This window comes from Coloeus monedula (assembly GCF_965178545.1).
Source record: "Coloeus monedula genome assembly, chromosome: 3".
NCBI lineage: Eukaryota > Metazoa > Chordata > Aves > Passeriformes > Corvidae > Coloeus > Coloeus monedula.
Genome location: NC_138783.1, coordinates 4,897,329 through 4,919,207, shown reverse-complemented (window position 1 = coordinate 4,919,207; position 21,879 = coordinate 4,897,329). Strand labels below are relative to the sequence as shown.

The following is a 21,879-nucleotide window of genomic DNA, read 5'->3' as shown; positions in this document are numbered from 1 at the left end:
CTGGGTCCCATGATAGTCTCTTTGGCTCCCTTACATGCCACAGTAACCCCCCATTCCCTGTCATCCAGGACATTCCCCTCTGAGCAAGAGTTGCTGTGTGCTGGGGCTGATTGGCTCTGGGAAGCTGCTGCACAGGATGGCTTAGAGCTAAACTCTACTCTCTATTCTTTGCTTCTCTCTTTTTCACCTACACATATATTGCCATGGAGTTTAGAAAGATGCTTTCTTTTTTCCTGAGCATTCCTTCAGCATGACTGACACCCTTTGACAGCTCAGAATGTACAGAGGGAGACAGATAAACAGATACTACAAGTGCATCAGCAGTCTTAAGGATTCAGGCTAAACTAACAAACTGATATTGTCAAATTTCAAGGATCAGGAAAACTGTCAAATAACTTGCCTCAATCCAAATCCACAGAAAAGTGACGTTTTGTGCTAGGGAATCAAAACCTGTTCATGTTTTTCATCCCCGAAAACAGAAAAACCTAGAAAAGCAAAGAGTGATTGAAAGAAACAAGGGAAGAATAGCTATTAGTTTAAAAAAAAAAAAAAAAAAAAAAAGAGTAAGGTAGTAGTCACCTTTCTCCAAGAACTCCAGCTCCTGCCTCTGGAGCACAGGAATAGCTGAGAGTTGAATAAAACAGAAATCCCTTTGTGTCCTGGGGAAGCACGCAGGGCGCAGGGCAGGTGTTTCTTTTACACTGAATTCCCTCTGACTTGCTCTTAATTCATCATGTCTGAGAACTGCCTGGTGGGCAGGTCTTTGTTATTCTCAGAATTGAACTGGACATTTATGTCTGTCCTGCCATAGGTGACCTTCATGCCTGTAGGAATCCGTGGTTAAAAATACCTGCTTTCTCCTAACAGTTTGTGTGGGTTCTGTGCTTGGGTTTGTTTGTTTGAGGTTTTGGTTTTGTTTCTTTTTTTTTTTAACGGCACCAAACTGAATCATTTGGGAAAACTGTAAATGGCAAGAAAGGAAGTGCTGCTCAGAGGTGCTCCCATGGCAAAGAGGAATGTGGTGCAGTAAGGAGGAAAGAGGAGGAGGGCTTCCCCCATGAGGGGCATCCTGCATGTGGTGGTGAAGGTTTGCTTCTGAAAGCTGAGTCACTGTACCCTGGAGAGGATTCGTCTGAAAAGTTGCCACCTCGCAAACTTTGGGTCCTCATTCTGCCATATCTTTGTCCAGGTTAGATCTATAAGGAAGTGCAGCTTATAAGGGAGAGAGCAAAGGGTTTCTAGACTCCACCTTGAGTTGCAAAGTGGTTGTGAATACCCACTTTTTTAGACAGGAAAAGCCCACAGCCACATGCACTAGGTCAGAAAGTGAACGCCGTTGTCAAGTTGAGCACTGCCAGATCCTTGGCTCTCTGTGAACAAGGGTCCCTTAGAAAATAACAGCGCTGAGACCCAAAAGGTTGTGTTGTCACTGCACTGAGAACCTAGGGTGACAATTCAGGTAATTACACAGGGTGCCATGGGAGCTGGCACAGGGATCTGCTTTTAGCCTGAGTTCCCATCTTTCTGCGTGCCCTGCCTCACAACCGAGTTGTTCTGTGGGCTCCCACAGTTCATCAGTGAGGTGTGTTTTCACCTCTTCCTCTGTGACATGGCAGGGGTGGCTTCTGTTCACTCGGGGATTATTTCATTTACAACTGCTGACAGTTATGAGAAGGAAACCAGGGCAAAGTATTTCTAACATGCTTTTATTGCAGCCACTCCCAGATCTTTCCCTGCTCTGGAGCACCCAGGGCAAGGCCCATGTTTGCATAGCCCCGGGGCTCTTTCTGACTGCTGCTTTCATATGCTCTCCATATGGGAGACACCTGTGAAAGCTTTCTCCTTGCTTGTTGCGACTGGATCGAGATGCTTTCCTGCATTTAGGTGAAAAGCACCGCTGTCTGTATTAGGAGATGGAGCAAAACCCATTTCCTGATATTTTTGTCACTCAGAAACTGGTTCCACTGGGCTGGGGTTCACTGACAGGTCATTAACGCAGCCCTGAGGCAGAGAAGAGACTGCCCAACCCTAAGACTTCTTTTCCATCTTCCAACTGAATGAGTCAAATCATACAATAAATGAGATCTTTCTTCCAGACTTGGTGTGGAGTTGGGGAGCAGCTGAACCCAACACTGCATGCGGGAGGCACAGCCTGTAACACACTTATTCATCTGTTGCTGTCACCCTCATGTCCCACTGCTTCTGGTGCTCTTCCATTTGTCACCCACATCTCTTTCTGCATCCCAGAAGGAGCTTTCCTCTCTCGGGGAAGCAGTGCAGTTTCATTCTGGCATGTCAGTGACTCAGGCTGATTTCCTCCTTCCCACTTCTCACCACGTTTCACTTCATAGTCAGCATGGCTAAAAATTGTGGTTTATTCTGCAAAGGTTGGAGGTTTTTTTCTGAAGGAAAACAGAATCTGTTCAAAATATGGCTGAAGGGAGGAGAGGCTAATTCTGAAAGTACTCCAGAAAAGGAGGGAGGACAAATAGCCTACATACTACTAGAGAGACAGTGTCACCTAGATTTAAGCCCTAGAATTACTTTTTTGTGTCATCACTTCGTATGCTTATAACATTTTAAGAAATTGAGAAAGGTTTTATCTCTCTCTGCTTAACTTGAGGATTTGTACTTGTACAAAGGAAGAAGAAAATCAAAGTGATGTTTCTACTTTCACATTCCTTACTGAGTGTTAACAGACTGAAGGGCAACTAATACAATTAGAGGAATATTTTGTTTGCTGAAATAAATAGAGATTCTGATCAAGCAAAAAAAAAAAAGAGCTTCATTTTACATACTTATTTATCTTTGAAAAGTTCCCCATACTTAATTTGCATAGCATGAAAGGTGAGAATAATGAAAAAGGGAAGTGAATACCAATGGCATTGCACAAATCACATAATGATCATCAAACCATGACCCAAGTCACATTTGTTCCATATGGATCCCATCCACTTTTTCTGATGACTTTAAACTTTGTGAATTTCCTTTTTGTGGGTCTTATTGTTGAAGTGAGGTTTTCGAGATTTTCAGTTTTAAAACCCCAAGCAATTCCCATGTGCAAAGCTTGGTCTGAAGCCTGGAATAAGGCATAGGAACATTGATATGACAAGATGAGACAGGATAAAAAGCAGTGGAACTGAGACTTCCAGAGGAGGAAGTTCCTTCTTCAGAGATAAATACTGTATTCACAGAAACCAATAAAACTGTTTATGAAAAATATTTTCCAGCTTCACGAAGAACAACATTTTTTCCCCACTCCTAACATATCTTGCAGCTTTAGGAGATGCCTGTGTGTCTGGACATTCAGCACAGAGATGGTGCACACACTTGTCTGGCCATAAACACAAAGGAACCTTCACTAAACAATAAAGAGGCACACAAAGTGCACTGGAGTCCTTGTACTTTGTAGTGCTGTTGTGCTGTTTCCTTCCACCCAGCCCCTGAGGACATAATCAAATTAGTACTCACTTGCACTGAAAACAAACAGCCCAAGTCCTTTCCTTGCTGTCCCCCTCATGTCTCCTCTGTTTCACCTCAAGGTGCTCTTCCTTGTAACCTCCAGGAGGCTGGGTAGGTAATTGACTTTGGCTGAAGGGCTGCTTTGCAGTGGCATCACAGGTTCACTTCCTCAGTCTCTTAAAGTGCTTCTGCCCCAGCCTGCCACTCCCCTCCCAGCCAGAATGACAAGCCACATCAGCAGTGGGCTTTGACATCACTTGCTGCTCTCAGTAAACTTGTGGACTCCTTCCCCAGATGTGAACTTTCCCCCACAATTAAACAGCCTTTCCCCGTTTCTCCCAACGTGCAGGTGCATAACGCAAGGGAAGGGTGTGGTGGGACTGGGAGTGGCGTGTGCAGTGCAGCTGAAGTCATGCAAGTGATGACAGGCAACCAGGGGAGGATAAACCTCATTTTTTCTCAAATATTTATTAAGGAACAGGGTTAAAAAGGTATTAAAGCATTTCACAATGCAGGCAGCAGCCCACATGCAGGCTTTAAGGAACTGAGGGGCCTAACTCCATTTACTTTAAATAAGAATATGTAGTTTATGGGAATTTGATGACTAATGGGTTATCTAAATATAAGTGAGATGCATGTCAGCCAGATTCTTACTCTCTTATGCCCACTGTTCCACTGCCCAGTGTGGCTTGCACAACAGCCACAGGTACCAAAGGCACTTCTCCCTCTCTGCTGCAAAAGGCTGTGGGATAACCCAGCCCACGGCTTGCAGCACTCTGGCGACGTGTCTGTCGAGGCATGGGCACTGCAAGGCCAGCACTGCTCACACGTTCTGGATGTGGAAGGCACAAATAACTGCTGCTATAATTGACTGAAGAGTAAAAGGGGGGCTGATGGCAGCTGAGGCAAACATCTGACATTACATTTAACTGAGGGCAGTGTGTCGTCTCAACTCTTCACTGCCACTGGGCAGCAAGGGATGTCTCCATCTGGGATAGTCATCTATGCTCTACTTCTAGCCATTTGAGAGACAGAGTCACTTCTAGGCAGTGAGTGATCATTTTAGGCATCTTAGATGGGGACATCATGTTCTTAGACATCATTTTCAGCTGAAATTAGTCATATAACGCAGTATATTATTGATGAACTTTGTTGTTGTTTTTGAAGGAGAATTCCTCAAAAGTGGTTGTCTACACCAGATATTTGTGTTTAGTCCAGTAAAGTAGATCTGTATCTTGCTCTTGTGCTGACCTCAGACTTGTGTGGTAGACCTGCCAAAAGCCACACTGAAGATTTGCCTTTTGGTCAATATGGCAGTTGTTCAAAATACCTCCAAGACAATGAAACTTAGGAGTGACTGGAAATCCAATTCCTCTGATAGAAAGGACCATCTATCTATACTTCTGTGCTTGATGCATAACCTCAGTTATCTTCCAACTGTTAGCACAGAGCAAAGTAAAGCACATAAGAATACAAAAACTTTGTTCTTCAGGAATCTTCCAAATGAGGACAGCCAGTAGAAAAATTCATCCTGTTGTGTTTCATCTTTGACAGGCTGCAGGAGATGACAAGGACCCTGCAAAGAGAGGGAGAGACATCTTCCAAAAAGAGCTTGTTAACTAACCTCAAAATGTTAACTACAAATTACTTAAGTCATAAACAAAGCTGGAGCAAGGCCAGTAGTCTCCCTTCTTGTCTTTGGAGCCCATAAAGATGAGGTTCCTCACAAAGATGAGTTTATTAAATGTCTATCTCCTTTAAAGACTTTAAGACCCTTGTGACTTTATCCCATGTCCTCCAGGAAGAGACATGCAGGATCTTTACTCCAGCCTCCCCTTTCAATTTTGCTCCCATTTAATGTTTTGGGGCTGATGAACAGAGGTAGTTACGGAAATGCTATCACTGTACACCATCTGCCCACGCTTCCCGTGTTAATTCTCAGTTCTTCACGTAACGGCTTCACATAACCAAAGGAAGTTGGTTACAGTCTCTGCACGTTACTAACTTGGTCAGCTTGCTGTTATCCTCCTCTCAGGATCATTTTTACAACCTCTCTTTCCTCTCTTCTTCCCAGTAACTTCAAAACCCACTTGACTGATTTCAGTTAAATATGATGGACATATGTAATCTTAAAGATGGGAACTTCTATCAGTCTCATAAAAATCAGCAATCCCAATCAGTTGGAATAAGAGAGAAATCTAAATTAATGGTACCTCTTAGGTGTTAATGAAGTTAATTAATTAGTAATAATTAATAGGCATTAATTTTCTTCCATTCCAAGAATCTGTGGTTTCACAACTGATGCAACCATGATGGATCTCACCTTTTGTGCAGCCAGGGAGACAGGGAAATACGGTAGAGTGAGTAGTCACAGGGACTGCCTCATCTCAAGTTGGTGTGGAAGTGATTGACTGATGGGGAGACTTTTACCCTGCCTCCGTCAGCCACTCTGTTGCATCACAAGTAAATACATTTGCACTGGGATGGATTATATTCTGTTTTGGAGACTTGGCTAAAGCTGGTTTCCTAGGTATCATGGAGAGCATATGCCTCAACATCTGATACTTACATAAATCTGATATTAAGATGCTTGTTTTACATACTTTGTATTTATTGCTTTTGTTAGTTGTTGAAGCCTAAGTTGGAAAAGGTATTTAGGCACTTTTATCCTGTCGCTTTTCCCTGAGAGTTCTCATTGGGGTTCTCAGGAGCAGACTGCTTTAATGTGGGCAGTTTAAGAGATTCTGTATTTGTTTCTGGGTTGATTTTCTTTCCCTGTCTAGCATGAGCTGCCAAAACTCACAAGCATTGGCACCACAGCTAAAAGAGCTGCCATAGGTACAGGCAAGACTGCCAAAGCTTTCCATTATCAGGTTCTTCATCCCTCACCTGTGGGCAGTGCAAACCCTTGAAGTCTTATGGCTGCAGCTCTGAGGAAATCTTTTTGCTCATATATGGGATTTTTAGGGGATATTATTATGTTATTTAAATGAAACTGCCATTGACATGAAAAGCTTTAATATGAAAGCAGGGTGACTTCATCGTGTTGCCAAAAATATGCTCTCTGATAAGGCTTGCCTGTGAAAGCCAATGAGGAATATGCATAGGTAGCATATAGCTATAAAGCTATATAATGCTTTGCAACTCCTGCCTGTTAAGAGAAAGAGGAATCTTACAAGATCCCACCTTTCCCTCCTAAGAGGACAGAACCTGGCCATGTTCAGTTCAGGTTCATCTGTGAAGGAATACATTAACCACCAGTGACAGATGCCCAACCACTCACAGCTCTTTTTGCTATGTTTGCATGTGCAAACGGTCATTAGCAAAGATTCCTGTCATCTTTGCCTATGCTCTGTATGGTCGCCTTAATCCCAAAACCCAACAACCTGTGGCCAGCAGTGAGGAGGAGCTGCCAGGCTGCCTGCTTTGAGTGTTCTCCACAAGTCTGCAACCTACAGGATCCTCTCGGCATCTCTACATCTTGAAGGGTTGCGGTGGGCATGGCAGGGCCTTCACCATCCTCTGCTGCAGTCGTATCCTAAAGATTCACAAACAGGATTTTCAGAAGCAGTTCAGTGACTTTAAAGCATCTGTTTTTATTGGGCGCCAGTGGTATATGTGCTCCCACAGCATCTAGGTCCTTTGAAAGCTCTGTTCTCCAATTTAAGGCAGTTTATAAGCAAACATCTTTAGATCCCTTCTCGCCACAATCAGCAGTAATTAACAAGAACACGTGTCACTGCCTTGCAGAAGCAGCTAGAAATTGCATTGCCCAGAGGAGGCATCTGCAGGATCAATACAATTCATCCTCTTTTTGTGCATGAAACTGTTAGGGTCTCTTGAAGCCAGTGATCAGCCATCCCTTTCTCCCCTTGCTGTGACACCCATGATTCAGTATACCACCTTCTCTTTTCCCTCCCTGCTCACCCCTGTACCTGCATTAACACAAGTCTGGGCTGTGAGCACGCCCAGATTTGAGTGGCTGTGTCACAGCTCTTCCCTGCCATGATGTGGCATCCCTACAGACACAGCTCCCACCGCTGTGTGGGGATGCAGCATTCAAGCAAGGAGGGGATGTGGAGGCCCTGCCCAGCATGATGCAACACCAAAGGTATCTGTGGTATGAGATAGGTGAGCTTGTTTGTTAGCAAAGGGAATCAACAGTGGGATGTTTCTGCATGACTCACAAGTGGAGCCCCCAGTACAGATAAACAGCGCTCAGACTTTCATCTGGTTCTGTCCTGGGCCAGCCTGGCCCATGAGCTTTGCTGAGGGGGGTCAAGAGATGGGAACTAGAGGCTTCCTTTTTGAAAAAAATGTCAGAGAAGACAGAGCGTGGCTCAGTCCTAGCTCTTAAATCAGCTGATCATACAACCATAGCACTACAGAATCATTTGGGTCTGAAGGGACCTTTAAAGATCATCCAGCTGAACCTCCCTACCACGAGCAGGAACATTTTTCACCAGACCAGGTTTCTCAAAACCCTACCCAACCTGGCCTTGGACACTTGAATGATGGGGCATCCACAACTTGTCTGGGCAATCTGTTCCAGTGCCTCACTATCCTCATAAACAATTTCTTCCTTTTATTTAATCTAAATCTACCCTCTTAGTTTAAATTCATTGCCCTTTGTCCCATCACTAGAGGCCCTGGTAAAATGTCTCTCTCCTTCTTTCTTGTAAGATCCCCTTTAATTACTGAGAGGCTGCAATAAGATCTCCCTAGAACCTTCTCCAGGATGAACAGACCCAACTCTCAGCCTTTCTTCACAGAAATGTTCCAGGCTTCTGAGTGATTTTTGGCCCTCCTCTGGGCCCACTCCAAGAGGTCCGTGTTTTGTGCTAGGGGCTCCAGAGCTGAATGCCATACTCCAGGTCGGGTTTCACAGGAGCAGAGTAGAGTGGGACAATCACCTCCCCTGACCTGCTGGTCACACTTCTGATGCAGCCCAGCATATGGTTGGCTTTAGGGGCTGCAAGTGCAGCTGGGTCACATCCAATTGTTCATCCACTAGTACTCCCAAGTCCCTCTCCTCCAGGCTGCTCTGAACCCATTCTTCCCTAGCCTGTACTGATATTGAGGACTGCCTCAACCCAGATGTAGGACCTTGCACTTGGCTTTGTTGAATTTTGTGAGGTTCACATGGGCCCACTCCTCCTTTTATATGGCATCCCTGGCCCTACTGAATCCAGGGCACCACTCAGCCTGATGTCCTTCACAGAATTTCCGAAGGTGACTCAGTCTCACTGTGTCGTTATTAAAGATATTGAACAGTACTGGTTCCAGTACAGTACCCTGAGGGACACCACTTGTGGATGATCCCCATTTGGATGCTGAGCCATTGACTGTAACTGGATCCCATCCAGCCACTTCTTTATCCATCAAATAGTCCATCAATCAAGTCCATCTCTCTCCAAATTAGAGGTAAGAATGCTGTGTAGGGCCATGCCAAAGTCAATACAGAAGTCCAGGTAGCTGACAGGTAGCTTACTTTCTGTTAGGTTGGAGTGGTTCATCCTGCACTGCATTTCCCAAGGATATCAGAGGTCATACCTGCATTTCAGTTTGTGCCTGGTGGGATCCCCATTACCTGGAGGCTCTCTGAAGGCAGAGGTCCAGCCTCACTGGCTTTGGACTCTTTCCTGTAACTGAGAAATGAGGATCCAGCCCACAGCAGGGAAGGAGTTAAGTGCTTGACCAGCTGCTGTCTGTGAGGCACTGAATTCCTTTCCCGTGCAATCCAGCAGCCAGTGTCAGGACAGCTATATTTAGAAAGCTGATAAAGGTTTGGTGCCAACAGTTGTCCTGCCCCTCTATGAAGAAGCTGTAGAGAGAGCGAGAGGGGAGCAGCTGATTGCTTTCCCCCGGTACCATTCCTTGCTGTCTTCAGTGGACTCCTTTGCCGTGCCTTCAGCAGAGACCCCCAGTGGAGCCATCCAGGCACAAGGGGTAAGTTCCTTTTCCTTGCTCCCCTGTCTCCCTGCTCACTGCCCCGTGAGTGACCACGAAGCCATGATCCTCCAGCCTGAGCCCAGCTGCCGGGCCCTTGGGAGCTGCCACTGGCTCTTGTGGTACTGAGGCAAGAGTCCCTCTGCCTAGGCCAGGGCAAGTGTTGGCTGCTGTGTTTCCATGCTCCTAACTGAGCTACGGTGCCCTCGCTCTCCCGCACCCAGGGTGAGAACAGCAGCCTCCACACAAAAGATTACAAGGACAAAGTCCCAAGCCTTCAAGCTCCTTTGGCCTTACGCTTTAGGAGCATTTCATTTTAGGGAGGCGAGGTCTCATGTTTCTTGCCCCTGACCCTCCTTCCAGCCCGGCTCGGGCTGTGTAGGCTCCTTCCAGCCACCATGCGCGGTCAGGGGAGTATAGAGTTTCTGCCCCGCCAGCCCTTCCTTCCTGGCCTTCCTGCACCCTTACTCACAGGCAAAAGAGCATTGGCGCTCGCTGGGTAGCAGCCAGGGAGCTGCATGAGGCCTTGGGAATGGCAGGTGCCCTGGTAGGGGAGCCAGTGTAGCTCTTGTGGAAAGGTCTCCTCGCAGGAACAAAGTGTGGGAGCCTTTCTGCTGTACCCCCCTGCTATTTATGCCCCACGGCTGGGGAATGGCCTCCCATGCAGAGCTGTGTAATGGCTCTCCCTCCTGCCCTGCTCCCCTTGCAGCGGATCCCCTGGCAGCCGCCATGGCCAGCGGCAGAGATTCGGACAGCGAGCCAGCAGTGCCCGAGGAGGAGGAGGAGGGCGAGGGCCCAGACGTGAAGGCCGTGCAGGCCCATTACCTGCGCAGCCCTTCGCCCAGCCGGTGAGTCCACAGGCACTGCCACAGCCTCCTGGCAGCACGTGGGGAGTGCTGCCCTTCCCTGCTTTCCCTTCCTTCCTCTGCATGCTGGCACTTGGGCCAAGCTGAGCCCGGGGATTCCCTGCCCTCCTAAGGTGGGGTCAGTGTGCCAGCACCGAGAGAGCCTGCAGAGACAGGACTCCTGCACTAATTAATCCACCCCACTGGGAAAGTGCATAGTGGGGATAAACTGCAGGAAGGATTACTGTGGGCTGGTGTTGTCCCTCTTCCCTGTCTCACCCTCTCATACCCCTATGCTGAAACTTCTGATCTAATTTCAACTCTTCCCAAATTCGTCTTCATCTTTATGTCCATTATAAGGACTTGTGGATTTTTTAATGTTGATATTAGGCTTTTCCAGCCCCAGAAAGGCCAAGGGTCTTGGGATTTGGGTTTGATTCAGAACCAACTTTAGCTACAGGCTTCAGGCACTGAACAGGAGACTGCGACAGCACATGCAGAAATTGAGTTACCTCAAGCCAAACAGCATGATTAGATGTGTTTTCTCCTAATACAAGGAAAAATACACCCCTTTGTTCCCTTTTCCTAAAGCAAATGCTCTGCAGGGCTTTCTGTATCCTTTGGGATGCTTTAGCTGAAAGCAAGGAGTAGGGATTGAGTTTGAAAAGAACCTACCCCAGTGGCCCTCAACAAGTAGGAGGTTATGAAATGTTTCCTGCTAATTGTGGGACACTGCAGAAAAATTAAGATGGAGTACTTACTTCATTTAACCACATGTATTTCAAAATTGTTTAGGAAGATCACTGAGCACACATAAAGTAAAATCATGTGTTGTAAAATGATGTATTCAGCTCTCTCTTACTGCTCATCAGTCACTCAAAATGAACAGAAGCATCTCTCCAGTTTATGTGCCTTGCCTTGTCTCGCCTTGCCTTGCTTTGCCTTGCCTTCCTTTTCCTTCCCTTCCCTGTTCCTTTTTTTCCTCCCTTTCCCCTTGTCAATGACTAAATACAGTGATGAAAATGGCAAGATCCTTCCCAGCCAGAAGGGGGTTGTTGAAGGACCCAGGCCTGGGCAGTTCTGCGTTTCATGGATGCTCAGGGCAGCTACAGGTAAAATGTGTTGAGGCTGTGGTGGCAGATTATTACCTACTGTTACCTTTTTATTGAGCTTGGAGGCAACCTTTGCAGCAAAAGGAATTGAAGGCAGGGTGTAACTGCAAATTTGTGTCAGCTCCTGTAAATGAGACTGAAACTCCCCTTGCTCATCTCGTAAACTCCTTTGAAGAACTAGAAAAGGATTACTTTCCGTCACGGTTGACAAGTGCTGGAACTCAACTAAATGACCTGGATGAGCCCGTTAAGTGGTTTCCGATGACTGTGCCCCCTGCTTTGATTCTGGAGCCTGAAAGCGGTTCAGCTCTCCAGACACTGCTGTACCCTGACTGCATATTAATCACCCTCCCTCTCCTGTTTTAATTAAACAAAAACAGTGTATTGCAAGTCTGCAAGCCTGCACTGCCAGAGAGCCTCTGTGATGGCAGCAAACTTGTCCTAGTGATTTGTACCATCTATTTGGAAGGAGGTTTAGAGGGTGTAGATCAGGGAAAAAGCTCTGTAAAATACTTTGTTAAGATGGTCTAACTGAGAGAGTGAATTTTCTTGGACTGTATAGGCGAATCCAGATGCAAATACATTTGTTTTTGAGATTGTGGCCACTTTTTTCTTAACAAAAACTTACTACACTATGTCAAATAACTCCCTTCAAAGCTGTTTGTGGGTGTCACAGTGGCTTCTGACCCACAGTTACACAACACTGAGCAAGTGGAGAGACTGACTACAGGTTCATGTTCTGAAGTGCCCAATGTACAAAGTACTGAGGGAGAGATTCATGGGCTTCAATCTCAGTGCTTGCACTGCAGCTTGTGGTAACTTAAAGGATGCTTGCGGGCAATTAACTGGCAGAAAGACAACCCAACAGTTTTCTAGTGTAATCTGTTTTGAATTACTCAATAAATTCTAGTTAGGACCATATTTTATGTCTGTCTAAGTGAGAGTTACTTGTGAGACTGTTTCTTGTGATCCATCCCCCTCCCAGTTTCAAACCAGACACTGATCTTCGCTACCCATAAACTCCTCCACCAGGCAATTGGTTTGCGCTCAGAGCCCCCTGCAGCTTCTCCCCGTGAGACCTGTCTGCATCCTGCAAACACTGGATGCAAAGGCATCTTTGAAGCCTGTAGTGCCATGCTGGCGAGCAGGGTGGGAATGAGGGGTGGGAGAAGAGCTGGGACTTCCCTTCTACAATCAAAGGATGCTCACTGCTCCAGTTCCCTGCTGTTCCCCTCTGGAATGGGTGAAGAGGGCTAAAGTCCTGGGGATGCGATCCCAGTGGAGGGCATTTGCCTAACACGCAGTGTGGTTGGTTGGCAGGTATTCGGTGATATCAGACACTGATACAGAGAGCATCTTCATGGAGCCAATCCATCTGTCATCTGCTGTGGCTGCCAAACAAATCATCAAGGAAGGTAAGAGAACTATGTAAGTTATAGAGACCTAACTTACACTTGTTTTGCCTTTCTCATCTACAGATCCTAAATGATAAAAAAGCCCTTAAGAGAAAATTCCACCTGAAGTAGAGAAATAACAACTTACAGAAAGGTTTGGTGACTTCCTTTGAAGTTGTGCAATGAATCTGTGGCAGAATTGTGTACTGCAGGGGTAAATACAATTTGAGTGCTGATTGCTCGCTGCAACAAACTAAATTAGAGTAGAATGGAATAGAACAGAACAGAATGGAGTGTTTCAGTTTAAAGGATATACATGATCATCTAAGTCCAACTATCAGGGCTGACCGAAAGTTAAAGCATATTATTAAGGCGCTGTCCACCACCTCTTAAACACTGTCAGGGATGGGGAATCAACCACCTCTCTAGGAAGCCTGTTCCCATGTTTGACCACCCTCTCAGAGAAGAAATGCTTCCCAGTGTCCAGTCTGAATCTCCCCAGGTCAGCTTTGAACCATTCCCACATGTCTGATCACTGGATACCAGGAAGAAGAGCTCAGCAGCTCCTTCTCCACTTTTCCTCTTCAGGAAGGTGTAGGCAGCAGCTGCATTCTTCTGGGCCTGGAAAAAGGGTGCCCTTAACTCCCAGGCCTTTGGCCAGAGTGGGACTGAGAGGACAGGGTGCCCTTTTCATTGCTAGTTGCTACCCTGAGGCAGTTGCTAGCTGAGCATGTACATGCCCACATTGCCGACAGAACGGGGTGATGTTTCTGAGGAAAAAAGCCACAAGGCTTGTCCCCGGCACAAGTAATGACAGCTCATATATTTGCATTGTTTTTATGTGCTTTTAGTTACAATGTCAGTTTATTCCAGAGCTGAAGACAAAGGACATCAGGGTAGACTCAGTGTGTCCCAGGATGTTGGAGTCTGCGCAGCAGCTGATGGTGGAAGACCTGTACAACCGAGTTAAGGAAAAGATTGATGACACCAGCTTGTTTAACACACCGTGTGTGATGGACTTGCAGAGGGCACTTGTGAAGGACAGGCTGGAGACCCCCAGGGATGCTGTGGATGAAGTCTGGCCTAATGTCTTCATAGCAGAAAAGTGAGTGTCGGCTTTTGTCATCAAGTTGAGTGAGATTCCCACTAAAGGGTCAAATGGAACCACTGAAGACATAACATGTATTACATGCATCTAATACCTTTCATCCCTAGAGAGCCCTAAAGTGTTTTTCAGACTGTGCTCACAGAAATCTCTATGCACTGGAAAGTAAATACTTCTGGAATAGAATCAGCAGCTCTCCTATGCTATTTAGATGCTTCAATAGTTTAGGAGAGGAAAAGACAAATAAGCCCAAATTCCACTGTTCTGGTTGGAATCTGGGCCTAAAATTGGAACTAAAGTCATTGTTATGTAAAAGGGAGTTAAAAAGGTAATGCCGTAGGAAATGTCAAGTAAACATGATTAGGTCTTTTGTACCATGGTTCAACTGTCTGAGACACCTGTGTAAGTGACCAGACAGAATTACAAGAGGATACAGAGTAAAGCATCAATTACGGAGTGATAAAAATTGATAAATAAGTACACAGCCTGAACCTAGGATGGCAGTACGAGTTTCAAATCAAGCTGGAACGGAAACAGAACATACAGCTCTACAGGTGAATACAGGCTTCTTGTTTTCCTTTTTCAGTGAGTATTGGAAAGAAATACCTGCGGAACTCTCTCAAAGGACATTAAGGTCTGAGTGGTACCTCATGCTGAATGAGTAACATGGGCTGGGAGTTGTGTAGACCTTGTAGCATGCAGCTTCTTTCCCACCCAGAATAGGAGCACTGATATCTAACATGTTTTTTTCCCTTTCTGCAGAAGCGTTGCAGTGAACAAAAGCCGTTTGAAGAGACTGGGGATCACCCATGTCCTGAATGCAGCTCATGGTACAGGTGTCTACACTGGACCAAGTTTCTACAACGGTCTCAATATCCAGTACCTGGGCATTGAAGTGGATGATTTTCCAGATATGGATATCTCCAAACACTTCCGCCCAGCTGCAGAGTTCCTTGACGAAGCCCTGCTGACTTACAGAGGTAAGAGGAGAAGATTGCAGTGGTTCCAGCTTGGGAATTAACAGGGGGAAGCCTTACTCTGATAAACAGCTGCTGCCACATTTGTAATGGGGTAGAAGGCAGAGCCGTTGCTCTCTGCATGTGGTTACAGTGAACACCTCTTGCCCATTTCTGCCAGGCCTCATTCAAAACAGGAGGGAGCAAACTGGTAAGAGGAGGCAGCCCCAGCAGCCCCACGGCTTCAGGTTCAAAGTGGCTGCGAGTCAGCTCCTGCAGCTGCTTTGAAAGACCACGACTATGGCAAAGAGTAGAAGCCCTGCTGCTGTCAGATTTGCTGGACTTAATTCCATGGCAACTGTTATTCTGTGGACCTCCAGTGCACACTGGTCATTTTGTTGCAAATTCAGTGGACAGTTAAAAATATCTTTTTGCAGTTCAGTATTGAAAGAAGCACCAGGATCTGTGATATCACTGATATTCTTCATATAAATTGTCAATTAACCTAACTTCTGTAGAGAGACAACAGATTACCTTCTAGTAGAAGTGACAGTAAGAAGAGTGTAAAGTTTTGTTTGTATACAAGGAGCGTTGAGCCAGTTTTAATAGCTCAACAATGCAAGGAGGATGCACCAAGGTAGAGGAGCCTTAGAAGAAGTGAGATGAAGGAGAGCTTCCCCTCTTGGTGAGCTGTTAGATTGGCTTTGCTGGCTGGTAAAACACTTGGAAGGCAACCAAGACTTTTGATGCTAAGAAAGGTATAAAAGAGATTTCAGGATTGTAGGAAGAGGTTCATTAGGTAAACTCTTGTGGTAACGTATCAGCAGTCAGAACGGTGGTGCTTAAATTGGCTTCATTAAGTTTCAGTGCAAACAGATTGATTAAACTGGAGTTTATCACACATTTAGAAACAGTAATTTCAGTTGTTTGCAAGCTAGCAAAGCCTCATTTACATTCTCTTTGTATTTACAAGCTTTTCTTTAGCTGTAATTTGCTATACAAGTAGCTTAAACCCCAAATAATTTTTCTGTGCCAAAGCTTGGTTTTCTGCAAGAGGTAGTCAATGCCATAAAATAAAGCAGATCCTGAGTTTTGATTCTTGCTCATACAGTCACTGGTGCAGGACAGTGGGTCCCAGTAGTTTGAAGCAGCTGGATCAGTTTGTCAGAGTCAAAATCAGCTCTTTTCTGATAGTTGCTTGGTTCTACTCTTCTAAGATGTAATAGGACTTTGACCTCCAGCCAGGCTACAATGTAATTGAAGGTACCTTGCAAAATTGATCTTGATTCTGGCAAAAATACAAGTAAATTAATATAAAATTGTTATTTAAGTCCTATAATGTGCCTTATAGAAAAAGTAAGTTACTTGCTTATCCTCCCAGTACCTTCCTGGAGGCTAATGCTAATACCTCTCTTTTTACGTATTGAGAAACAAGCATGGGAAGCTTAAATGTCTGACCCCATGTCAGCCAGCAAGTCAAGAATGTCTCACCTGCCTTTCTAATACCTATTGTAAGCTTTTTGACTATTTGGGTAAGTGAAGTGTATAGGTGAAAATACAAATGCTATTTAGATTGTTTGGAAATGTGCCCGCCCCCGGTTTTTGAAACGAATGTGCTTTTTATTCATACGTATCTCGATTTTTATTAAGGTAAAGCTATCAAATATTTAGTATTGGTTTCAGTCACTGAAACATATAATCTGTGTAGTTTTTAACACTTTTCAGAGAATGCTTTTGTGCTACATACCAGAGCATCCTGTCTGTTATTGGAAATAGCTGATTCCTTTCATACTCGCTATCTGTAGGGAGAATCCTTGTCAGCAGTGAGATGGGGATCAGCCGCTCAGCTGTGCTGGTGGCTGCCTACCTGATGATCTACCACCACATGACCATCCTGGAGGCTCTGATGACCCTCAGGAAGAAACGTGCCATCTACCCCAACGACGGCTTCCTGAAGCAGCTGCGGGAGCTCAATGAGCAGCTATTGGAGGAGCGAGAGCTGGAGCGTTCTGGAGGTGAGGAAGTGACTCCAAGCCAAAGTCCTCTTGCCTATGAAGGGACTTCTTCACAGCTGGCTGGAGCTGGGGACTCAGGGAGCATCAAGGGAGCCAAAGCCCACTCCATCACAGTAGAAGAAGAGGACACCAGCAGCATGCTGGGTAGTTTTATGAGCTCTTCATCAGTGGAAAAAACCAGCTGGGTTTCCAAACACTCCACCCTGATCACTGAGGAGGAAGAGGAACAGTTGTATGAGGAATGGAGGAGGAAACAAGGCCTGTCTGCAAAGGAAACAGGAGTTCGCCATGAAAGAAGATCTCCAAAGCATCTGGATCAGGAAGAGAAACAATCTGATGAGGATGTGGAACGGAGGATCCATGACTGGCAGTGTAGAAATGAAAAATACCAAATGGAGGGTACAGCCGGGGAGGAGGATGGTGAATATGGCATGGGAGGAAGACCTTACTCATCAGGTGAATTCAGTGACGCTGAGAGCGTGAGCAGTTTTGAGATCCGAACCCTAAAAAAACAGCTGGAAACCAGTGGCTTTAGCAGGATGAGGAGGAGCCGCACAGGCTCTATGTCTTCTGAGAGCACTTGGGACATGTGGAATCAGAGGCTTCTGGAGATTGAGAAAGAAGCTGCTCAGAGGTATCATTCTAGGAATAAAACTTGTGGGGAGAGACAATCCCCAGAAACGGGAAGAAAGGAGAGGGATGTGGATGAGGAGAGTGTGTTTTCAGACTCCTCCTGTAGCTCCTTCTACAATTTCTGCCAAAAGAACAAGGACAAGTTGACTCCTCTAGAAAGGTGGAAGGTCAAGAGGATCCAGTTTGGCTTTCACAAGAAGGATTTAGAACCATCGTCTGCACCATGTCCAGCAGAAGATGGCAGCCAGGCAGGTCAGGAGGAAACAGAAGGGAAGAGTTTGTCAGATATTGATCTGACTGCTTACCAGGCTTGGAAAATGAAGCGGCAGAAGAAGGTGGGCAGTGAAAGCAGCAAGGAGGAATTTGTGGAATTTGCCAAAACTGAGGATTCTGCTTCAGCTAAAAAGAAGCAGAGGCGTATAGAGCTCCTTGAACGTTCAAAGAAAATTTTAGAAGAAAGCCAGTCCATGTGCAGCTGGGAGACAGAGAGTACAATGAGTGGGAGTATTCCCCTGTCAGCTTTTTGGCCTTCAGCACCTTCTGCAAGTGGTGCCGACGATGCAGCTTCTGCCCTGAGCATGCAAACAAATCATTCATCTTTATCACAGGCCAGGAGTTGTACAGGAGCAATGCAGCCACAGATGCCAAATATACCCCTTCCCAATCTCCCAGTTGGCCCAGGTGACACAATATCCATGGCAAGCATTCAGAACTGGATCGCTAACGTGGTCAGTGAAACCATTGCTCAAAAGCAAAATGAGATCCTGATGCTGTCCCGTCCATCGTCTGCCATGGCCTCCCTGTCAGGAGACCTTGGCAGGCGTGCAGATGATGACAAGGTTTCTCTTCTCAGTGCTCAGAGTGGCTCATCCCTTGCTGCCTCTCAGCTCCACCAGCAGGATCTGCGCAGGGCTGAGTCTCAGTCTGTGCTGTCTTGCAACACGTCCGTGAGTGCAAGGACAGAAGGGGCTACTTCAAACATGAAGACAACCCAGACAAGCAAGCCACTCTACAGCCTCTTTGCTGATGATGTTGACCTAAAGAAACTCAGAAGGAAGGAGAAGGAGATGCAAATGGAAATGAGAGAAAAAATGTCAGACTATCAAATTGAAAAGGTGATCAGAGACAATAAACGCAGCACTTTATTTAAAAAAAAGGTGACCAAAGCAGAGGAAAATGAAATAGAAGATGACATAGAGAACACAACAAACAGTCACAGGCGCCCCTTGCAAGCAGATTTTGACAGAACTGATGCAGTTTTTGATCTGTCCAGTCAACCTGCACCCTCAGGTGCACCAAAGTCAGAGACAGATACTGATATTACCAAGTGGCTCAATGGCCTGAAAGCAGAAAGAGAACCACCACCATATTATGATCAGACTGAAAAAGCTAGAGAGAAATATAGCAGATCATCCAAAGTTAGACAGATGGATTCTGAGACATCCAGTTACAGATTCTGCAGATCCCAAAGAAAAGAGCTAGATAGCTGTTCTTCCTACGAGTCAACAGGAGATTCACTGAGAACCATGTCAAGATTTTCCTCTGCTTCTGCAAAAGAGGACAAAAAGATGTACAAGTTCACAAGGTCCAGGGTCAGTGAGACAAGTTCCAGAGGAAACAGCCCAGAGCTGCATGTTTTCAGCCGGTCACCTGAACCACCCTTTGACTCTGAATCCCCTGAACCATCTACACAGAGCCGAGTTAGAGCTCATCATGTGGAGGCATGTGAAGAGGAGGCCAGGTCAGACGTGTCAGAATATGGAGCAAAGAGAAAGTTCACCCAGAGCTTTTCAAAGTCTGAAGAGGATGGAAAGAAGGAGGCAAAAGTGGAGCAAAGTGAAGAAAGGTTTGCATCCAGGCAGGTCTCTCAGTACAGGCGAAGCATGCGTAAAGAAGAGGAGGAAGAGATGGATGATGATGCCATTATTGCTGCTTGGAGAAGCCGACTAGAAGAAACTACAGCAAAGCTCCAGCGGAGAAGGGAAGAGTGACCAAGATCAGACTACAGGAACACAAGCAGAGCCACAGAGTCCCTGAATCACTCACTCATCATTATATTTTTGATAATCCTTTGTGGTTTGTAGGGCATTTCCTGCAGGTAGTTCTCTTCTTAATCAAAAGCGATGAAGGGAAGAGGTCAAGTTCTGCAAGTGTTTGTGGTTTGTCAGAAAGAAGATGCTGGTATTAAATGATCAATGTAGGTAGGAGCACAATGTTAGAAGCCATTAGGAGCCAGACAATGTTTCAGCAGCAAAAGCAGGTAACGGTGGCACCTCAAGTCAAAAGACCAATCACATCCCATTTTGGTTATTTCAATTTCCTAGTGTCGTTAAAGACTGGACATATTTTTTCTAGGATCTTTTTGATCATAAATGGAAGAAGCCAACAGCCTTTTCTAGGAACTTAAAGAATGTTTTTCTCTTAATCAGTTTTACTTTATACAACTGAGAAGATATTACCAGGTAGGCTCCATTTTCTGAACCTTACAAATGTCTACAGAAATAAGACAGTTCAGGGGAATACATGTTCTGTTTTACTTCACTAAGTAACAGAAGAAAAGTGGAATACTAGGAAAAAGAAGACATCTCCTTTTTAGGAGTTCAGTGCAGTAATGAATGTACTCCTGTGGTACCGTTGTTTTCTATTAGATGGAGTTATCTCTGCTCCAGTATGGTTGGTTCCTGCTAATAACTTCTGGTCAACAAAGGAAAAATGCAGTAATATTAACAGCCATCTAAAAATCTTTTTTTGATGTAGTTAAAGAGATAGAGTTAGGATTAGTGTTAGTTTAGGCTGGGTTTCTGAGTATTGACTTCACTTTGGTTCATGTATGCAGCTCAGCTAAATCTGGGCTTTTGTGTTTATAGTCAGATTAATTTTCAACATGATTGCCTTGAAAGAAAAGAGCATTATACACAAACTTGACCTCATAATAAAATTGTTTAATTAGACCATGGGTGTAAGGCACCATGCACCTAAGAAGAAATTGTGTGTCTGTGAAGGTGGCACCCAGAAGGTTACTTTTGGAGGTGGTGGTAGGTTCAAATGGCACCTTACAGTTAAAGTGTTGTTTGTATCCTGAGCTACAGAGGAAGAAGCCCAGCGTCCCTGTTAACTGAGTACTCCAGGTTAAGAGCCTCTGGTCTTTCCATGCCCTGCAGAGCCTTGTGAGCTCGTGTGACATAACCCACCAGCTTGCCACAGCATCACTTCTGTGTCTTCACACACCACAGCACCCAGCTCTCACCAGTCAACATCCTCCACCTCTCTCTTATAAGCACATAGGCCAGTTTCTACTGACTTTGACTCTGGAATTATCAGTTCCCTCTTCTGTACAGACTGTATTTTGAACCAACAAAGCCCTCTGGCAGAGCTGAATATAAAACGACAATGGAGGGATGATGTAGTAGCGCTCTCTCGCAGGAAGTTTGTCTTTTTCTTGTAATCTCTTCTCCCTCCCACTGTGATGCTTAGAGCTCACCATTACCATTATGCTAGTACCTCTCCCTATTTTAATTGTGTAATATAGACAGCAAGCTCCACAGGGCAAGGGCCTGCTCTTTGTCCCTGTCTGTATGGCGCTACACACATCAGCAATGCCATCTAAATAATGGTTACTGATAACAAAATGCAGCTGGCAATTTTCCTAAACTTAGAATCATTTCTCTCAACTATAACTCACTGATTAGACATTATCCCTGCTTCTCTGAAGATAAAGATGATTCTTTCTGACAGCCAGGACTGGGGTAAATGATAGCTACTTATTGTCAGGTGAATGGAGGCTCAAAATCAGGTGATTGAACAGTAACAGAGGTAGAAAAAATAGGAGAAATAACTTACTTGTGTGGGTTGTTTTGGGGTTTTGGGTGTTTTTAAGTAAACGCAGATTACATTTCTGAAATACGTAAGGAACATGGTCGTGTTAATGTTTCAGGCATGCAGAGGATGCTCTAAGGTTTATAATGCTCTTCTACTATAAAATAATATATAATACAATGCATCCCTTGTTTCTGCATATTTCTGTGAGTTGTTATTTTTTAAAGTAGTGAAATTCCAGGCCTTGAGCCACATTCTGAGAATTTATATTGCATTTCTGCAGTGTGTGTTAGGATAGGCATTTTCCTCTTTCTTCCTGCCTGGTGAAGTTGCTCTGTGGAAAACAGCTCTGCATAGACATATTAGGAGCTTCCTTTAATTTCACCCTAGAAAAGGTCTTAAGTTTTGATGGATCAAAGTGGAAGTGTGCAATACCTTCTGGCACTGAATTTACTTTTTTATCAAAGGCTGATTCCCTCAGAAAAATCCCTCTGCTGCTTCCTGTGCCTGGATGTTCCCAGCAGACAAGTCTGTCCTCTGCAGTACTGTAGGGGGCATCTCGCGCTGTAAAAGACGAGCTGTAGATGATGTA

At 45.2% G+C, this 21,879-nt stretch overlaps 1 protein-coding gene across 1 annotated transcript; it reads left to right on the top strand.

The window, feature by feature from the left end:
• The first annotated feature begins 9,284 nt into the window (after nt 1–9,284).
• On the top strand, nt 9,285–21,486 carry STYXL2 (serine/threonine/tyrosine interacting like 2). Its single transcript, XM_082278222.1, has 6 exons — nt 9,285–9,411; nt 10,121–10,259; nt 12,689–12,783; nt 13,636–13,867; nt 14,630–14,847; nt 16,629–21,486. Exons 2-6 carry the CDS (start codon nt 10,141–10,143, stop codon nt 19,460–19,462), a joined length of 3,498 nt encoding a protein of 1,165 aa, XP_082134348.1. The 5' UTR covers nt 9,285–9,411; nt 10,121–10,140; the 3' UTR covers nt 19,463–21,486.
• The last annotated feature ends 393 nt before the right edge of the window (nt 21,487–21,879 follow it).

What these genes read in the sequence shown, in the direction of transcription:
- STYXL2 (XM_082278222.1), top strand. Translation starts at nt 10,141, where the DNA reads ATGGCCAGCGGCAGAGATTCGGACAGCGAGCCAGCAGTGCCCGAGGAG. An exon ending in CAAACAAATCATCAAGGAAG is followed by an intron (nt 12,784 to 13,635) that starts GTAAGAGAACTA and finishes AGTTTATTCCAG; the next exon opens with AGCTGAAGACAAAGGACATC. An exon ending in AATGTCTTCATAGCAGAAAA is followed by an intron (nt 13,868 to 14,629) that starts GTGAGTGTCGGC and finishes CCCTTTCTGCAG; the next exon opens with AAGCGTTGCAGTGAACAAAA.